The sequence below is a fragment of the Pelobates fuscus genome, chromosome 12 (genome assembly GCF_036172605.1).
Source record: "Pelobates fuscus isolate aPelFus1 chromosome 12, aPelFus1.pri, whole genome shotgun sequence".
NCBI lineage: Eukaryota > Metazoa > Chordata > Amphibia > Anura > Pelobatidae > Pelobates > Pelobates fuscus.
In genome coordinates this window covers 1,755,393-1,771,285 of record NC_086328.1, presented here as the reverse complement: position 1 = coordinate 1,771,285, position 15,893 = coordinate 1,755,393, and the positions used below count along the sequence as shown (strand labels likewise).

The 15,893-nt window shown below is 47.7% G+C and overlaps 1 protein-coding gene across 6 annotated transcripts in view; it reads left to right on the top strand.

Moving 5' to 3' along the window:
• NDRG4 (NDRG family member 4) overlaps positions 1-9,745 on the top strand; it is an 86,700-nt gene extending 76,955 nt beyond the window's left edge. For 4 of the 6 annotated variants that reach the window (XM_063438005.1, XM_063438001.1, XM_063438000.1 and 1 more), the window contains 4 exons: positions 880-915; positions 1,854-1,905; positions 3,861-3,905; positions 8,353-9,745. In XM_063438005.1, the coding sequence (XP_063294075.1) occupies positions 880-915; positions 1,854-1,905; positions 3,861-3,905; positions 8,353-8,507 (288 nt within the window). In that variant the 3' untranslated portion in view covers positions 8,508-9,745. The remainder of the gene's footprint in view (positions 1-879; positions 916-1,853; positions 1,906-3,860; positions 3,906-8,352) is intronic. The other 2 variants (XM_063438004.1, XM_063438003.1) reach the window with 1 other exon arrangement.
• The last annotated feature ends 6,148 nt before the right edge of the window (positions 9,746-15,893 follow it).

Genomic DNA, 15,893 nt, shown 5'->3' with positions numbered 1-15,893 from the left:
TTAAACCGTCGAACGTAGGCAATATGATAGCAGCGTATCACTGGTCTTTAGAGTAAACAGACTTAATACTAGGTCTGATTCCGGGTCAAAGCCGAGGCAATGACACAAAAACATCAGCCAAAATCGGGATTACAATAATCAGAAAATTCAATGTAATTTGTTGTCTTAATTATTCCTCTAACACCCTCTTTCCCTCTGTTTGATCTTCTAACTTGTGTTGGCAATGTTCCCCTCGCCCAGCATCCGAAACCCAAGCCACTCTGACCTATCAGAAGCCTAAACTCACTGGACCTGTACTTCTCTTCTCCCCAGTCTCCGCTCTCATGCCTTTTTACAAGCTATCACCTTCTATAACACTGTCCTTTCTACCTTGCTGGAACAGACGGCTTCATTCAGAGCCTGCTCTAAGCAGCCGTCAGTTATCTCCGGAGGGCCTCCCAAACAGCTCAGGTTATCTGGATTTAATAAAAATAGTAATAATAATAATAATAATAATTGTATCATCATCATTGTCTGGATTATAGATTTATAATTAGTGTAATATATATACATATATTCCAGATAACAATGATGATACAAATATTTTTATAGTAGTTATCTGGATTATAGATTATTATTATTATTATTATTATTATTATTATTATTGTAAAATATCTGTATTATATATTATTATTGTAGTAGTTATCTGGATTATTTGTTATTATTATTATTGTAATTTATCTGTATTATATATATTACTATTATTACAGTAACTTATCTGGTTATATACCGGTTATCCTGTGACTTGCAGTTAAGATCTTGGTTCCCACAGTGGTTATGGTATTGCAGTCTCAATGTCCTGTATATACCGTTATAACATTGCTCCGTTTCTTCCTGCAGATGGCGGACAGCGGTGGGTTACCACAGGTCACACAGGTAAAAGCTTGTGCCGGGTGTGTCGAGATTAACGGTGTCTAATAACCTGATGCACGATGCAGTCTGTGGGTACCGGAGCGTAGGCAGATCGTTCAAACCGATTGAGCTCCAGGATGCTAGAAATCAGACACATGAAGTGATAGCCTTGTCAAAACCAGAAAAATCAAATAAACAATAATAAAAAAATGAATAAAGGGAATGGAGCATTTTAGTTATAAGGAGAGGTTACTGTAAATCTATTCATAAACATGTGTTTAGACTGGAAGAAAGGAGATTTAGTATGAAGCAAAGAAAAGTTTTTTTAGTTTTTTAACATAAGAACAGTAAGGATGTGGAATAATCTGCCTAAAGAGGCAGACTCTATACATCTGTTTAAACAGAAATTGGACAAATATTTGTAAAACCATACTATTCAGAAATATAAATGTGTTATTAGTGGGTTAATAACTTTGTAATATCTGACTGCCGTTCTGGGGTCAAGAAGGGTTTTTTCCTAGCTTGTTGCAAAATTGGAAGCGCTTCGAACTGTTTTTTTGTTTTTTTTTGCCTTCTTTTGAATCAACCGAAACAATAAGATGTGCGAGTGTCTGAACTTGATTGACGCCTATCTCTTTTCAGCTATGTAAATATGGCCAAAGTATACACAGGAGTATTTATAGTACTTAACGCTCAGAGTATCCTGCACCATTCCTGCACGCTCACATTGTTGCTGAAATGACGCTGGACGCTCAGCGTCCTTATTTTGACGCAGACTAGAAACCATATAAAATGACAGCCCTTCAGAGCGTCATAACGACCTCCATATTAAGTGATTTGAATAATGACGCATGCATGGGATGTGCTGCAGCCAAGCAAAGGATAACCTGACGCCAAGCTAGCAGAGGGGGCTTGAACATGACACGATAGCGTTAAATTACATTTTATCGTTTTTTTTGCAGCCTGGAAAACTGACAGAAGCATTTAAATATTTCCTCCAAGGCATGGGATACAGTAAGTAGAATAGTCTGTGTGTATACGAGGGATATGAATGTGTGTCCGTGGGGTGTACTATGTGAGTGCTGTAGGTGTGTGTCTGTGTGTAGGGTTTACCATATGAGCGCTGTAGGTGTGTCTGTGTTGTGTACTATGTGAGTGCTCTAGGTGTGTGTCTGTGTGTAGGGTTTACCATATGAGCGCTGTAGGTGTGTCTGTGTTGTGTACTATGTGAGTGCTCTAGGTGTGTCTGTGTGCAGGGTATACTATGGGTGTGTGTCTGCAGTGTATATTATGTGAGTACTGTAGGTGTGTCTGTGTTGTGTACTATGTGAGTGCTCTAGGTGTGTCTGTGTGCCTTGTATACTACGAGCGCTGTAGGTGTGTCTGTGTGTAGGGTTTACCATATGAGCGCTCTAGGTGTGTCTGTACACTGTATACTACAAGTGCTCTAGGTGTGTCTGTGTGCCTTGTATACTAGGAGTGCTCTAGGTGTGTCTGTGTGCAGTGTATACTATGTGAATGCTCTAGGTGTGTGTCTTTGTGCAGTGTATATTATGTGAGTACTGTAGGTGTGTCTGTGTTGTATACTATGTGAGTGCTGTAGGTGTTTGTGTGTAGTGTTTACTAAGTGAGTGCTGTAGATGTGCATGCCTGTGTGCAGTGTATACAATGTGAGCATTGTAAATGTGTCTGTGTATAGTGTCTATGTGAGTGCTGTATGTGTCTGTGTAGTGTACACACGCCTACAACACTCATAGTACACAATATACAGAAACCTATGTATAGCTCTCAGATAGTAAACACAAAACAGACACACACCTACAGCACTCCCATAGTAGACACTATACACAGATGTGCGTGTCTGTGTGCAATGTATACTATGTGAGCATTGTAAATATGTGTGTGTATAGTGTCTACTATGTGAGTGCTGGAGGTGTCTGTAGTGTGTACACAATATAGACACCCATGTATAGCTCTCAGATAGTAAACACACACGCGTGTCGTGTGCAGTGTGTACTCTGCGCGTGTCGTGTGCAGTGTGTACTCTGCGCGTGTCGTGTGCAGTGTGTACTCTACGCGTGGCGTGTGCAGTGTGTACTTTGCGCGTGTCGGTAGCTCGGTGTGAGCAGCACTGTACGCTGGTGTCTGTGTGCTTAGCTATGTGAGATTCTGATTGGAGCTGTCACAAAGGCAAGGATCTGATCTGGGCTAGCTGTGTGACAGGGTATGACAGACCTTCTTTCCTGTGTGAGGTGTGCGTCTATCTCCATCTCTCTCTGGGTAAACTTTACTGTTAGGGAGAGTTCCTGGTTTATCCAGCAGAGCCACGTTCATTCCCAGGCTCCATAGCGTACGCTGAGAGTAAATCTGCCCTGCCTGGGTCTGTAAAGAGGCCCTTTAGCCCGTCTCATCTTTCTAATGATAACAGTTCAGTGGTTGTCTCTTTCTGTCTCTCCCCTATCTCCTTGTCTGTGGTCACTCTATACTTCCCCTCTCCATGTCCCTCTGTCTACGGACATCTCTGCCTTCTCTCTGTGTCTGCGGTCACTCTCTGCCCACTGTCTCTGTCTGTGGCCACTCTCTCTGACCTCTCTCTGTGTCTGCGGTCACTCTCTGCCCACTGTCTCTGTCTGTGGCCACTCTCTCTGACCTCTCTCTGTGTCCGTGGTCATTTTATCTCTTTCTTTCAATCTCAATGTGTCATTGTCTCTCACCTTTATCATAATTCTGTGCTCACTGGGTGGTCTCTTTGCGTTGTAATACTTTGTGTGCGGACACGTTTTATCTTGTCTGTGTTTGTGACTGTTTGGATAGTATTGTCTCATTGTATCTGTCTCTCTGTCTGACAATGTATCTGATGTCTATCTGTCTGTCAGACGATATATCTGTGTCTCTCATGTTCACTCTTTCACACTAGTCTCCCTCCCTTTGTCTTTGTTTCTTGTTTTTCTCCCCCCTCTCTCCCCCAGTTGCCTCCCTGAAGGATCGGAGACAGAGTGCGAGTGCAGGAGCAGGTACCCCAACTCTCCCCTCCCCGCATGATGTCCATCGCCTTCTGCTTATCCTCGCTCTGCCTATGGTCCCTAAAGACAGGGTTAATAGAGAGGGCATGCTGGGAAATAATACCCAGTGCATTGTGAGATATTCATATTAATATATGCAGCATCCACCATAGGTTAACATATCGAACAGCCAATTACACAGTCTGCCCACAGTGTGCCTTCCACACAGACGCAGCCTGCCCACAGTGTGCCTTCCACACAGACGCAGCCTGCCCACAGTGTGCCTTCCACACAGACGCAGCCTGCCCACAGTGTGCCTTCCACACAGACGCAGCCTGCCCACAGTGTGCCTTCCACACAGACGCAGCCTGCCCACAGTGTGCCTTCCACACAGACGCAGCCTGCCCACAGTGTGCCTTCCACACAGACGCAGCCTGCCCACAGTGTGCCTTCCACACAGACGCAGCCTGCCCACAGTGTGCCTTCCACACAGACGCAGCCTGCCCACAGTGTGCCTTCCACACAGACGCAGCCTGCCCACAGTGTGCCTTCTACACAGACGCAGCCTGCCCACAGTGTGCCTTCCACACAGACGCAGCCTGCCCACAGTGTGCCTTCTACACAGACGCAGCCTGCCCACAGTGTGCCTTCCACACAGACTCATAAGAGTAAAGTCAGATGAAGCGGTCAGACTGTGTAAATGTACCGGGTTTATCAGTTGTAAAGTTCCTATAATAATATAATTGGTTACGGTTATATATGGTAGCTTTCTGTAAGTCCAGACTCCTCTTGCCTCTTTACGAAAAGACCTATGACTATGATTTAATGAGTCAGGACGGACATCGCTCCTTGCTCCATGCCCAGTATTATACTGTAATAGTGCTCGCCATGCTCCGTGTCCGGTATTGTAGTGTAACAGTGCTCGCCATGCTCAGTGTCCGGTATTGTAGTGTAATAGTGCTCGCCATGCTCCGTGTCCGGTATTGTAGTGTAACAGTGCTCGCCATGCTCAGTGTCCGGTATTGTAGTGTAAAAGCGCTCGCCATGCTCAGTGTCCGGTATTGTAGTGTAAAAGCGCTCGCCATGCTCTGTGTCCGGTATTATAGTGTAAAAGAGCTCGCCATGCTCCGTGTCCGGTATTATAGTGTAATAGTGCTCGCCATGCTCCGTGTCCGGTATTATAGTGTAACAGTGCTCGCCATGCTCAGTGTCCGGTATTATAGTGTAATAGTGCTCGCCATGCTCCGTGTCCGGTATTATAGTGTAATAGTGCTCGCCATGCTCCGTGTCCGGTATTATAGTGTAATAGTGCTTGCCATGCTCCGTGTCCGGTATTATAGTGTAATAGTGCTTGCCGTGCTCAGTGTCCGGTATTATAGTGTAAAAGCGCTCGCCATGCTCAGTGTCCGGTGTTATAGTGTAACAGTGCTCGCCATGCTCAGTGTCCGGTATTATAGTGTAACAGTGCTCGCCATGCTCAGTGTCCGGTATTATAGTGTAACAGTGCTCGCCATGCTCAGTGTCCGGTATTATAGTGTAACAGTGCTCGCCATGCTCAGTGTCCGGTATTATAGTGTAACAGTGCTCGCCATGCTCAGTGTCCGGTATTATAGTGTAAAAGCGCTCGACATGCTCAGTGTCCGGTATTATAGTGTAAAAGCGCTCGCCATGCTCAGTGCCCGGTATTGTAGTGTAAAAGCGCTCGCCATGCTCAGTGTCCGGTATTATAGTGTAAAAGCGCTCGCCATGCTCAGTGTCTGGTATTATAGTGTAAAAGCGCTCGCCATGCTCAGTGTCCGGTATTATAGTGTAAAAGCGCTCGCCATGCTCAGTGTCCGGTATTGTAGTATAAAAGCGCTCGCCATGCTCCGTGTCCGGTATTATAGTGTAAAAGCGCTAGCCATGCTCAGTGTCCGGTATTATAGTGTAAAAGCGCTCACCATGCTCCGTGTCCGGTATTATAGTGTAAAAGCGCTCCCCATACTCAGTGTCCGGTATTATAGTGTAACAGTGCTCGCCATGCTCAGTGTCCGGTATTGTAGTGTAAAAGCACTAGCCATGCTCCGTGTCCTGTATTATAGTGTAAAAGCGCTCGCCATGCTCAGTGTCCGGTATTGTAGTGTAAAAGTGCTCGCCATGCTCAGTGTCCGGTATTGTAGTGTAAAAGCGCTCGCCATGCTCAGTGTCCGGTATTATATTGTAAAAGCGCTTGCCATGCTCTGTGTCCGGTATTGTAGTGTAAAAGCGCTAGCCATGCTCAGTGTCCGGTATTGTAGTGTAAAAGCGCTCGCCATGCTCAGTGTCCGGTATTGTAGTGTAAAAGCGCTCGCCATGCTCAGTGTCCGGTATTGTAGTGTAAAAGCGCTCGCCATGCTCAGTGTCCGGTATTGTAGTGTAAAAGCGCTCGCCATGCTCAGTGTCCGGTATTGTAGTGTAAAAGTGCTCGCCATGCTCAGTGTCCGGTATTATAGTGTAAAAGCGCTCGCCATGCTCTGTGTCCGGTATTGTAGTGTAAAAGTGCTCGCCATGCTCAGTGTCCGGTATTATAGTGTAAAAGTGCTCGCCATGCTCAGTGTCCGGTATTGTAGTGTAAAAGCGCTCGCCATGCTCAGTGTCCGGTATTATATTGTAAAAGCGCTTGCCATGCTCTGTGTCCGGTATTGTAGTGTAAAAGCGCTAGCCATGCTCAGTGTCCGGTATTGTAGTGTAAAAGCGCTCGCCATGCTCAGTGTCCGGTATTGTAGTGTAAAAGCGCTCGCCATGCTCAGTGTCCGGTATTGTAGTGTAAAAGCGCTCGCCATGCTCAGTGTCCGGTATTGTAGTGTAAAAGTGCTCGCCATGCTCAGTGTCCGGTATTATAGTGTAAAAGCGCTTGCCATGCTCTGTGTCCGGTATTGTAGTGTAAAAGCGCTAGCCATGCTCAGTGTCCGGCATTGTAGTGTAAAAGTGCTCGCCATGCTCAGTGTCCGGTATTATAGTGTAAAAGCGCTAGCCATGCTCTGTGTCCGGTATTGTAGTGTAAAAGCGCTCGCCATGCTCAGTGTCTGGTATTATAGTGTAACAGTGCTCGCCATGCTCAGTGTCCGGTATTGTAGTGTAAAAGCGCTCGCCATGCTCAGTGTCCGGCATTGTAGTGTAAAAGCGCTAGCCATGCTCAGTGTCCGGCATTGTAGTGTAAAAGTGCTCGCCATGCTCAGTGTCCGGTATTATAGTGTAAAAGCGCTCGCCATGCTCAGTGTCCGGTATTGTAGTGTAAAAGCGCTCGCCATGCTCAGTGTCTGGTATTATAGTGTAACAGTGCTCGCCATGCTCAGTGTCCGGTATTGTAGTGTAAAAGCGCTCGCCATGCTCAGTGTCCGGTATTGTAGTGTAAAAGCGCTCGCCATGCTCAGTGTCCGGTATTGTAGTGTAACAGTGCTCACCATGCTCAGTGTCCGGTATTATAGTGTAACAGTGCTCGCCATGCTCAGTGTCCGGTATTATAGTGTAAAAGCGCTCGCCATGCTCAGTGTCTGGTATTATAGTGTAACAGTGCTCGCCATGCTCAGTGTCCGGTATTGTAGTGTAAAAGTGCTCGCCATGCTCAGTGTCCGGTATTGTAGTGTAAAAGCGCTCGCCATGCTCAGTGTCCGGTATTGTAGTGTAACAGTGCTCACCATGCTCAGTGTCCGGTATTATAGTGTAACAGTGCTCGCCATGCTCAGTGTCCGGTATTATAGTGTAATAGCGCTCGCCATGCTCAGTGTCCGGTATTGTAGTGTAAAAGCGCTAGCCATGCTCAGTGTCCGGTATTATAGTGTAATAGCGCTCGCCATGCTCAGTGTCCGGTATTGTAGTGTAAAAGCTCTCGCCATGCTCAGTGCCCGGTATTGTAGTGTAAAAGCGCTCGCCATGCTCAGTGTCCGGTATTGTAGTGTAAAAGCGCTCGCCATGCTCAGTGTCCGGTATTGTAGTGTAAAAGCGCTCGCCATGCTCAGTGTCCGGTATTGTAGTGTAAAAGCGCTCGCCATGCTCAGTGTCCGGTATTGTAGTGTAAAAGCGCTCGCCATGCTCCGTGTCCGGTATTATAGTGTAAAAGCGCTCGCCATGCTCCGTGTCCGGTATTATAGTGTAACAGCGCTAGCCATGCTCAGTGTCCGGTATAGTAAACGAGGCAGTCAGACAAGTCACTTAACAGAATGGAAACCATTGCGTGAGATTAACTGGATCATCCCCAAAGTGAGTTCTAGGTTTTCTGTGGTGCTGCCTCACACGTTTTAGTTTCCCATCCCCCGCTTGGTGTGTCTGTAAGATAAGATATGACTGAGCATGCGGGCTGGAGGGATCATCTGCTTTTTCTGGGTGGGATATGGTCTGGGCTATACATAGGGCTTGGAGACCAGGGTTCGCTTGGTTTGAATGTTTTTTGTTGACTTTTAATTTTATGTATGTAATGCTTTTTGTTCCTGTCTGTCTGCAGTGCCATCAGCCAGCATGACTCGCCTTGCCCGATCACGTACCGCGTCTCTCACCAGTGCCAGTTCTGTGGATGGAACTCGCCCCAGACCTTGCACCCAGTCAGAAAGCAGCGAGGGCATCGGGCAGATAAATCACACCATGGAAGTGTCCTGCTGAATGCCTGCCGACCCATGTACCAGTCACCCCTGCCTCCCACCCTTTCATTCCCCACTTCTTTACTGGTTTTGCTTACTGTTTCCCATCCCCCGCAGCCCCCTTTAATTCGCGCCTGGCGTTTTTTTTTGGGGATTCTACTCTAACAACGACTGCGGTTCACCTTCCATCTGGTCCAGTGTTTTAGGGCCCATTCCTGTGAGATGTCAGCCAGGGGATAGTGGGAGATTAGGGGTGCGGTAATGGCCAGCAGTCCCTGCCAGCAAGGTATGTCATGGTCTACCAATGGCTGATAGGACAGTAGATTGTTTACGTTATGTTTATCTCTAGTGAACTGGGCCAACTTGGCAGGAATCAGTCTGGACAATGGGAGGACACAGTTCTTGCTGATGAAGATTAGCTTTCACTTGATGAAATATAGAGGTGATCTATTACAAGCAGTGGTAGTTGGAGGTAGTCTCATGACACGGTTGACCTGGAGTTTTTTTTATTTATAAAGCACCAACGTATTCTAAAGAGCCATACAACGGGTTCACAAAACATATGAACAGGTTTCAAGAGAGATGTGCGGTTCTTTATTTGATCTGCTTGTCTGATTTGGCGTGATCTGTTGGTCTCGTGGTATCAGACATTGTGCTAGTCTCTGGGAGTGAAAGCCAGGTCCATGTAGCTCACTGCTGTCTATGATTCTAGCCGGTGTGGTGTGGCTTATGTCTAACTGGCGATGAAAGTGATGCTGTCCTGATGCCACGAGGTTGGAAGGGTTTGTTATGAAGGCAGTGAATGTGCCACAGACTTGGTCAGAGCGTATGGTGCAGAAGGTAGACTGATGGATCACATTGAGGAGTTAGGTCTGTGCCATGGACAGGATTCCACAAACCTCATGTGTCTGATCTGTATTCTGTCTGCTCCACTCCCACCTTGGTGTTGCCCCCAAGTGTTCTATTTCTAGAGTTACCTATATACATAATCTTCCATCCCCCTTCTCTCCTTGTGGCTCCATGCATTGTGTTCTGTGTGTTTTTTTTAAGGTGGAATTTATTGGCTCCTGGTTGTTCTATCTCCTGTGTGCACAGTGATTCTGTAACCATATATAATATGTAGGATACTGTTTCGTGTGTACATTGCAATGCTTGATGCTTTTAGTTGCATTAAAGCTGTCAATAAAAACTATACCATGCTGAGTCGAGAGAATATACGCAAATTCATGTTGGAAAATCTGAATAAAATACTCAAATCTGCCTTGTGTCGCTGGTTATTTTCCTGCAGTTTGCCTTTTTTTTGCTGAATTGGTCTGAATGTGATTGTCTTGCAATATTGTTATAACGATCTACAATGCCAGGCACAGATTTATATCCCAAATAAAGGAAACATTTGCAACAACCACTCCTCAACACTAATAACCCTGGGATCTGTTACTCCTGGGTCCCACTGATAGCTGTGGGATCTGTTACTCCTGGGTCACACTGATAGCTGTGGGATCTGTTACTCCTGGGTCACACTGATAGCTGTGGGATCTGTTACTCCCGGGTCACACTGATAGCTGTGGGATCTGTTACTCCCGGGTCCCACTGATAGCTGTGGGATCTGTTACTCCTGGGTCCCACTGATAGCTGTGGGATCTGTTACTCCCGGGTCACACTGATAGCTGTGGGATCTGTTACTCCCGGGTCACACTGATAGCTGTGGGATCTGTTACTCCTGGGTCACACTGATAGCTGTGGGATCTGTTACTCCTGGGTCCCACTGATAGCTGTGGGATCTGTTACTCCTGGGTCCCACGGATAGCTGTGGGATCTGTTACTCCCGGGTCCCACCGATAGCTGTGGGATCTGTTACTCCTGGGTCCCACTGATAGCTGTGGGATCTGTTACTCCCGGGTCACACTGATAGCTGTGGGATCTGTTACTCCCGGGTCCCACTGATAGCTGTGGGATCTGTTACTCCTGGGTCCCACGGATAGCTGTGGGATCTGTTACTCCTGGGTCCCACGGATAGCTGTGGGATCTGTTACTCCTGGGTCCCACTGATAGCTGTGTGATCTGTTACTACTGGGTCCCACGGATAGCTGTGGGATCTGTTACTCCCGGGTCACACTGATAGCTGTGGGATCTGTTACTCCCGGGTCCCACGGATAGCTGTGGGATCTGTTACTCCCGGGTCCCACTGATAACTGTGGGATCTGTTACTCCCGGGTCACACTGATAGTTGTGGGATCTGTTACTCCTGGGTCCCACCGATAGCTGTGGGATCTGTTACTCCCGGGTCACACTGATAGCTGTGGGATCTGTTACTCCCGGGTCACACTGATAGCTGTGGGATCTGTTACTCCTGGGTCCCACGGGTAGCTGTTGGATCTGTTACTACTGGGTCCCACAGATAGCTGTGGGATCTGTTACTCCCGGGTCACACTGATAGTTGTGGGATCTGTTACTCCTGGGTCCCACGGATAGCTGTGGGATCTGTTACTCCTGGGTCCCACAGATAGCTGTGGGATCTGTTACTCCTGGGTCCCACTGATAGCTGTGGGATCTGTTACTACTGGGTCCCACGGATAGCTGTGGGATCTGTTACTCCCGGGTCACACTGATAGCTGTGGGATCTGTTACTCCCGGGTCCCACGGATAGCTGTGGGATCTGTTACTCCTGGGTCCCACGGATAGCTGTGGGATCTGTTACTCCCGGGTCACACTGATAGCTGTGGGATCTGTTACTCCCGGGTCACACTGATAGCTGTGGGATCTGTTACTCCCGGGTCATACTGATAGCTGTGGGATCTGTTACTCCCGGGTCCCACCGATAGCTGAGGGATCTGTTACTCCCGGGTCACACTGATAGCTGTGGGATCTGTTATTCCTGGGTCCCACGGATAGCTGTGGGATCTGTTACTCCTGGGTCACACTGATAGCTGTGGGATCTGTTACTCCCGGGTCACACCGATAGCTGTGGGATCTGTTACTCCCGGGTCACACTGATAGCTGTGGGATCTGTTACTCCTGGGTCACACTGATAGCTGTGGGATCTGTTACTCCCGGGTCACACTGATAGCTGTGGGATCTGTTACTCCCGGGTCCCACCGATAGCTGTGGGATCTGTTACTCCCGGGTCACACTGATAGCTGTGGGATCTGTTACTCCCGGGTCACACTGATAGCTGTGGGATCTGTTACTCCCGGGTCACACTGATAGCTGTGGGATCTGTTACTCCTGGGTCCCACTGATAGCTGTGGGATCTGTTACTCCTGGGTCCCACTGATAGCTGTGGGATCTGTTACTCCTGGGTCCCACTGATAGCTGTGGGATCTGTTACTCCCGGGTCCCACTGATAGCTGTGGGATCTGTTACTCCCGGGTCACACGGATAGCTGTGGGATATGTTACTCCCGGGTCACACTGATAGCTGTGGGATCTGTTACTCCCGGGTCACACTGATAGCTGTGGGATCTGTTATCCCTGATCTGAGCGCCCAAGATCTCCAAAAAGCGCTCAGATCCATGCAGTGTAGGAAAAACGCTACGGTGTTAAAGTTCTGACCGGTCGCACACGTGGTTCTATGCCCAAAATAGTTCCAGGGAGTTTGGTGCTTTTGCCGGTCAACTTTCGGGAGCTCCTGTGGTCGCAATACGTTGTGCTCCACCTGGCTCCCAGGGAGCATTTGTTCCCCTTAGTCTCAGACACCTTCCCTTCAAAAAGCGCTCTCCTGGCGGGTTGCAAAGTCATTCAGAACCCCAGATCCAAGTTGTCCGGGAACTGCAGTCACCTCATGCCGAAAACAGTTCCATAACATACGCAACTAAATCCCGCTGAGGTGATGCATGAAGTCCTCATGCTGAAATTGGTTCCATAGAGGTCGTGGCCAAGTACCGCTGAGGACTACTCTTGGGTTTGGTTCATGCAAACGGCCACCAGGGAGCTAGCGTTCAGTTCCATTCGCACAAAGGGGGCAGGGTAACTCCCAAACGGTGTCCCAGACCTGGACCATAGTCAGTGGGCAGGAGTCCGGTTTCCACAATTCTCCAAGAGTTTGTAGCAAATGTACGTGGGAAGGAGCGTTTGTCACACACTGATACTCTGGGATCTGTTACTCCTGGTTAACAGAATTTATTTGTTAATAATGGGATATCTCATTGTGGTGAAATTACAATATTGAACATTATCTAAGGATTAATGAGCAGTGTGGCGGTCTGCCAGAATATCACCGCCACGGATGCCCTTTTCCCAATTCAGAAACACGAATAATCCCAAAGGTAACAATATCACGGCTGTTCCATAACCCCCACACTTGAGCCAAGGCTTAATGCTGGGAGAAGACTGGTTTATTCAGGGCCACACACTGCCTTTTATGCAAAAGCCCCAACATGGGGTTTCAAACACAGAAAAACAGGGAAATCCCTCCCATGATCCTCTGTGCCTGAGAGATCATTATCGGAATACACATCGCTAATTACATTATCTCTCAGGAAAGAAAAATCTAATATTTCTTAATCACACCAAAAGTACCCCCAAAATACATGGAAACCCCAAAAGTTACATCCCCCGACAGCTGGGATCTGGATGAACAATATATCCAAAAATCACCCAGATCCGTTCGGTAGCTTTGAAACGCCATCGCGGGGAAGTTCTGACTGGTCTGCCACGAGGTTGAAGCCCAAAATAGTTTCAGGGAAATTGTGGCAAGAGCCGGTCCCGTTTGTGGGGTTTTGTATGAAAACCACATAAGGTAAATGAAAGCTGATTTGCGTAGAATGCCCCTTGTTCGGTAATCTGTAATTCCCGAACACTGTTCGTATAGGTGAACTGGAACGGGCAGTAGATCCATGGTGACCGGTGTTCGCAATGAGTTCCAGGCACTCGACGACCAAGTCCCGCTGCCAGCGTTCGGGAGACAAAATAGCCTCCATCCATTGTCCCAACCACATGCGATCATATTCACGAAATGGTGGCCACCCAGTGGAGCATTCTATTAATTATTTCCTTTGCAGTTTTCGTACAGGATACTCAACGTTCCACATTCTAATTTGTCTTCGGGGTGGTCTTGGTTCTGGAACCGAACAAAACAAAGTAAAATTAAATACGAATCTGTATGTACGAAAGGAGCCGAAAGTGATGGGATATTACTTCACAAGCAGATTCTTTAGGTATCCGAGTGCATGGGCAGATTCTCTGGGTATTCGAGTTAATGGACAGATTCTATGGGTATCAAGGTGAATGGACAGATTCTCTGGGTATCAATCTGAATAGATAGATAGATTCTCCGGGTATCGGGGTGAATGGGCATATTATCTGGGTGTCGGGGTGAATGGACAGATTCTCTGGGTATCAGGGTGAATGAACAGATTCTCTGGGTATCAGGGTGAATGAACAGATTCTCTGGGTATCAGGGTGAATGAACAGATTCTCTGGGGGGAAGATTCTCCGGGCATCAGAGTGAATGGACAGATTATCTGGGTATCAGGGTGAATGGGCAGATTCTCTGGGTATCAGAGTGAATGGACAGATTCTCTGGGTATCAGGGTGAATGGGCAGATTCTCTGGGTATCAGGGTGAATGAACAGATTCTCTGGGTATCAGCGTGAATGGGCAGATTCTCTGGGTATCAGGGTGAATGAACAGATTCTCTGGGTATCAGGGTGAATGGGCAGATTCTCTGGGTATCAGGGTGAATGGGCAGATTCTCTGGGTATCAGGGTGAATGAACAGATTCTCTGGGTATCAGGGTGAATGAACAGATTCTCTGGGTATCAGGGTGAATGAACAGATTATCTAGGAATCAGGGTGAATGGGCAGATTCTCTGGGTATCAGGGTGAATGGGCAGATTCTCTGGGTATCAGGGTGAATGAACAGATTCTCTGGGTATCAGCGTGAATGGGCAGATTCTCTGGGTATCAGGGTGAATGAACAGATTCTCTGGGTATCAGGGTGAATGGGCAGATTCTCTGGGTATCAGGGTGAATGGGCAGATTCTCTGGGTATCAGGGTGAATGAACAGATTCTCTGGGTATCAGGGTGAATGGGCAGATTCTCTGGGTATCAGGGTGAATGGGCAGATTCTCTGGGTATCAGGGTGAATGGGCAGATTCTCTGGGTATCAGGGTGAATGAACAGATTCTCTGGGTATCAGGGTGAATGAACAGATTCTCTGGGTATCAGGGTGAATGGGCAGATTCTCTGGGTGTCAGGGTGAATGAACAGATTCTCTGGGGGGAAGATTCTCCGGGCATCAGAGTGAATGGACAGATTATCTGGGTATCAGGGTGAATGGGCAGATTCTCTGGGTATCAGAGTGAATGGACAGATTCTCTGGGTATCAGGGTGAATGGGCAGATTCTCTGGGTATCAGGGTGAATGAACAGATTCTCTGGGTATCAGCGTGAATGGGCAGATTCTCTGGGTATCAGGGTGAATGAACAGATTCTCTGGGTATCAGGGTGAATGGGCAGATTCTCTGGGTATCAGGGTGAATGGACAGATTCTCTGGGTATCAGGGTGAATGAACAGATTCTCTGGGTATCAGGGTGAATGAACAGATTCTCTGGGTATCAGGGTGAATGAACAGATTCTCTGGGAATCAGGGTGAATGGGCAGATTCTCTGGGTATCAGGGTGAATGGGCAGATTCTCTGGGTATCAGGGTGAATGAACAGATTCTCTGGGTATCAGGGTGAATGAACAGATTCTCTGGGTATCAGGGTGAATGGTCAGATTCTCCGGGTATCAGGGTGAATGGGCAGATTCTCTGGGTATCAGAGTGAATGGGCAGATTCTCTGGGTATCAGGGTGAAGGAACAGATTCTCCGGGTATCAGGGTGAATGGGCAGATTCTCTGGGTATCAGGGTGAATGAACAGATTCTCCGGGTATCAGGGTGAATGAACAGATTCTCCGGGTATCAGGGTGAATGGGCAGATTCTCTGGGTATCAGAGTGAATGGGCAGATTCTCTGGGTATCAGGGTGAAGGAACAGATTCTCCGGGTATCAGGGTGAATGGGCAGATTCTCTGGGTATCAGAGTGAATGGGCAGATTCTCTGGGTATCAGGGTGAATGGGCAGATTCACCGGGTATCAGGGTGAATGGGCAGATTCTCTGGGTATCAGCATGAATGGGCAGATTCTCTGGGTATCAGGGTGAATGGGCAGATTCTCAGGGTATCAGGGTGAATGGGCAGATTCTCGGGGTATCAGGGTGAATGGGCAGATTCTCTGGGTATCAGGGTGAATGGGCAGATTCTCTGGGTATCAGGGTGAATGGGCAGATTCTCTGGGTATCAGGGTGAATGGGCAGATTCTCTGGGTATCAGGGTGAATGGGCAGATTCTCTGGGTATCAGGGTGAATGGGCAGATTCTCTGGGTATCAGGGTGAATGGGCAGATTCTCTGGGTATCAGGGTGAA